Raw genomic sequence first — 3,737 nt, 5'->3', positions numbered from 1 at the left:
TCGAGGAAGCTGAGGTTGCCGACGAATTCGATAGCGACTTCAATGACGAGGTATGCCTCTCTCTCTCTCTCTCTCTCTCTCTCTCTCTCTCTCTCTCTCACACACACACACACACACACACACACACACACTTAATTTCAACGATTGTGGTTCTCTAAATCGTTAGGAACTCTCAGTTTAGAATTAGGAGCTAACGCTTTCTGCAATGACTTTTGTTCTCACCCAGCTGTTGCTCATTCGTAGGAATCTGAACCTGATGATCAGCCTGATAATGATATTGCTGATGAAAGGTTCTGTCCTGTTTCTCATCATGACTAGGGTTCTTTTAAACAATAGCATTTTGAAATTCTAAAGGTCTTTTAACCCCAAATATTCGCATTTTTAGGGTACATAAAAAGAAGCGGCTAATATTTCCGGGGAAGAAATTGCCAAAGCGGAAGAAGAGTAAAAAGAAGCAGAAGGTTTTGTCTAAGTTGGAACGTTCTTCCAATGAGGATGATGATGATGACGATGAGGACAATGACGATGATGATGATGATAAACCAGACAAGGAGCCAGTTCCTGAGGAACACCATGATACACGCGATGATGGAGGGGAAAAGATAATCAGGAAGTCCACTAGAACTGCCGTGATTGTTCGGCAGGCAGAGAGAGATGCCATACGTGCTCTGCAAGCATCCATGAAGGTTGGCAATTGTGCTTCTTGTTAATCAATGCGTTCCCTGTTTTTTGTTTGGTATTTGTTTTCTCTTTTTCAATTATAGTTTCAGGCATGCTGTGGCATTTGTTCACTTTAGAGCCTAGTAATACTAGGATAGTTTCCAAGAGAAATTCGATTAATTTATGGTGTAAACATTGTAAGTTATGCTCAATGGTCTGGCAATTATATTTAGCAAATTCTGTAATCTGTATTAAGGGTATTACCTGGGCTATAATATTGACTCCAAGGCAGTGAGGCTTGTGCTTATATGTTCTTGGTTTGAATTGCTATTCATTTTCCAGCCACAGACAGTCAAAAAAAAGAAGGAAGGTGAGGAGAAGAGAATGACACAAGAGGAAATGCTTTTAGAAGCTGCTCAAACAGGTCGAGATTATATCGCTTAACATATATTGGTTGTTTTAATGCTAGTTTTCTATCTTGACCTTCTAAAGGCCCAGCACAATTCTCAATTTTAATTTTTAGTTTGCAGAAATTATGAACCTGAGAAATTTGGAGCGTGTTTTAGCTAGGGAGGAAGAAGTTAAGAGAAAAGCAATTGTGCATAAAACTGTCTATAATGGACCACAGATACGATACATTTCAAAGGATGGTAAGAATGATTCAATGCATAACAACTTTCACCTTGGACACTGCATTTTATACGCATTTCACTTCATATAGTAATCTGTTAATTTTTCAGGTTATACATATTTAGAGTTCATTAAGGGATCCTCATTTCACTCTGATATTGCCACGACACCTGTACAATGTGAGTTCCTTATATTCTAACAGTAAAAGATTACATGAGTTTGACAGTTCAGTTCATTTTTTGTTAAATAAGTTTACATAAGCTGTTTCCCTTAGAAATTGTTGTTGAGGACATATTCGTTATGATGGGTCTTGGTGCATTCTTTTTGTTGGGGATATTGTTTCACTGGATTAGTAATAGTTAATGCTAAGATTGAATTGCTTGGAGTTGCATCTGAATTGTTTTGTTGAGCAAGGAATTTGTCTCATGTTTTTCTCTTTCTTTTTTATTTTTACTTTTTAATATCTATTCTGATAAACAAACATTGCCGAAATACTGTTATTTCGAAGGTATCCTTTTATGTATATGATTGTATTTATATTTGTTTTCAGATCCAGAGCAACCTCTTTGTGCAATTACTGGTTTGCCTGCCAAGTAAGAGCTCATTTCCAAGTTTGATGGTTACTATGTTATTTCTTTACTATCCTGGTGGGGATGACAGAAGCATATGTGTGCCATTTGGAACTGCAAGTATAGTGGTTCTTCATACGACATCTACTGGACATTCTTTTAGGTTTTACCCTTGCTTGTCTGTGGGTTTATCTATAAAGTCCCTGGGTGTGTTTTTCTCCCTCTAATAGGATTTGTTGTTTAACTTGAAAAATTGATTTAGTATAAGACGAGATGGTCTTCTGAAAGCTTATCAGTGTGTTTTTTACATGGAATGATCAGTTTTATGAATTACACCAAATTGCTTTCTTTCAGTTTGTTTGTTGTAATAAAATCTCAGGTGTTATGCCCTAGGTTACGTTTTCTTCATCTTCTGAACTTCTGGTGTATCCTTCTTCAGTTTCCTTCTCTCCTGGAAACTTGAATTCCCTCCAGAAAGCATTATACTTTCTTGTTAAACCCTAGCTGATTATTGCTTGGATTTTCTAATTCCATTATGCCAAACTCAACCGGGAAAATGTGAACGTAACCACTGCTGTAATTGTCATGCATTATCAGTAGGTCACTAGAAATATTTTTCTGAGCCTTTTGCCACTACATTCCTCATGTTGCTAAAGAATTCTCCCTGGAATAATGCAGGTACCGTGATCCAAAGACAGGGCTGCCATATGCCACTAAAGAAGCTTTTAAAGAAATCCGACAACGGTATGACTATTATTGGTTACACATCTTTCTCAATGAATGTACAATTTTGCCAATTCTCCCTTTTCAAATTTTCAGCATTATATATTTCAATTTGTTCTTTTTTTAAGGTTACATGTGTGCAAAACTTTGAGACTAAAGTAAATTTCTGAAGGATTTTTTTGTTTTTGGCTCATCTCTTTTTCCCTTTTTTTCCCCTCCTAGGATGATTTGGTCTAGTATTCCATAGAAAGACGATCGCTAGCTAGTTCATCCTGAAAGTTTAATACTTAGTAAGACATCAAAAGCAATAAATAAGCACACATGGCATCTTAAGAGGAATGGAAAATTGTTGCTCAATATTTTCTTTATTTGGATTTTATCTCAATTTATTTATTGCTTTTTGTTTTCCATTATGCATGAAATCTATTCATAGAGTGATGAGAAAGCTAAATGATGTTTGGCATGGCAATATCAATCAAATATGTTGCTTATTAAATAATATTCTAGGGGCTACCTAGCTGATCATAATAGTGGGCAACTTGCATGTTTTTGTACTTTTATCTTGGTATCGCTTAGATCATCTTGTGGAAAGTAGGTATTGGAATTGATTGTTAGCTAGTTGATTTTCAATCAACATATTTTTTCTTTTGCAGGTTTGCGGAGGAAAATGCTAACAATAGAAAGCAAATGGCCATGGGGATCTTGTATGATTCAGTTTCTGGTTGTGGTTTTTCACTTAAGCAGAAGAGATCAATGGTGCCAGACAAAAGTGTACATACAAATTTTAGGCCATATGCCCGCTTCCGAAGAATGCCTGCTTCAGAAGACGAAGATTCTGACTAGCTTCTTTGGTAATTGAATTTTCTTTTTCTTCAATGTTTGATTATATGTCATTATCTACTCTAATGTCACAATGGTGGTGCATGATTTTCAGTTCTACTTCATGTATCTGGCTGGACCTTGGATTGGCTCAATTATAGTACCCCAGGATTTAAGGTCTGGCTCCGTTTGCAAAGAACAATGTACCTTTGGACACTTATCTCCATAGCATACTCCTATCTGATAAGATATATGATAGATAAGAAATTCCTTTCACACTTTGTCATATACATCTTTGGGATAAGCATTGAGTGTCGCGGTGATAGGTTTTCATGG

General features: G+C 36.3%; 1 protein-coding gene across 1 annotated transcript; it reads left to right on the top strand.

The window, feature by feature from the left end:
* Positions 1 to 3,691, top strand: LOC107482068 (SWR1 complex subunit 2; the record flags this gene model as incomplete). The annotated part of the gene is given in 10 exon segments (XM_021139465.2): positions 1 to 50; positions 244 to 290; positions 386 to 686; positions 1,003 to 1,084; positions 1,191 to 1,310; positions 1,401 to 1,469; positions 1,841 to 1,883; positions 2,538 to 2,603; positions 3,236 to 3,433; positions 3,517 to 3,691. Coding segments are annotated over 9 exon segments (968 nt in total), but the record flags the coding sequence as incomplete, so codon positions are not given.
* Positions 3,692 to 3,737: the final 46 nt, after the last annotated feature.

The sequence above is a fragment of the Arachis duranensis genome, chromosome 3 (assembly GCF_000817695.3).
Source record: "Arachis duranensis cultivar V14167 chromosome 3, aradu.V14167.gnm2.J7QH, whole genome shotgun sequence".
NCBI lineage: Eukaryota > Viridiplantae > Streptophyta > Magnoliopsida > Fabales > Fabaceae > Arachis > Arachis duranensis.
Note: the sequence above shows the minus strand (reverse complement) of the source record. Positions and strands in the feature narration are given on the sequence as shown.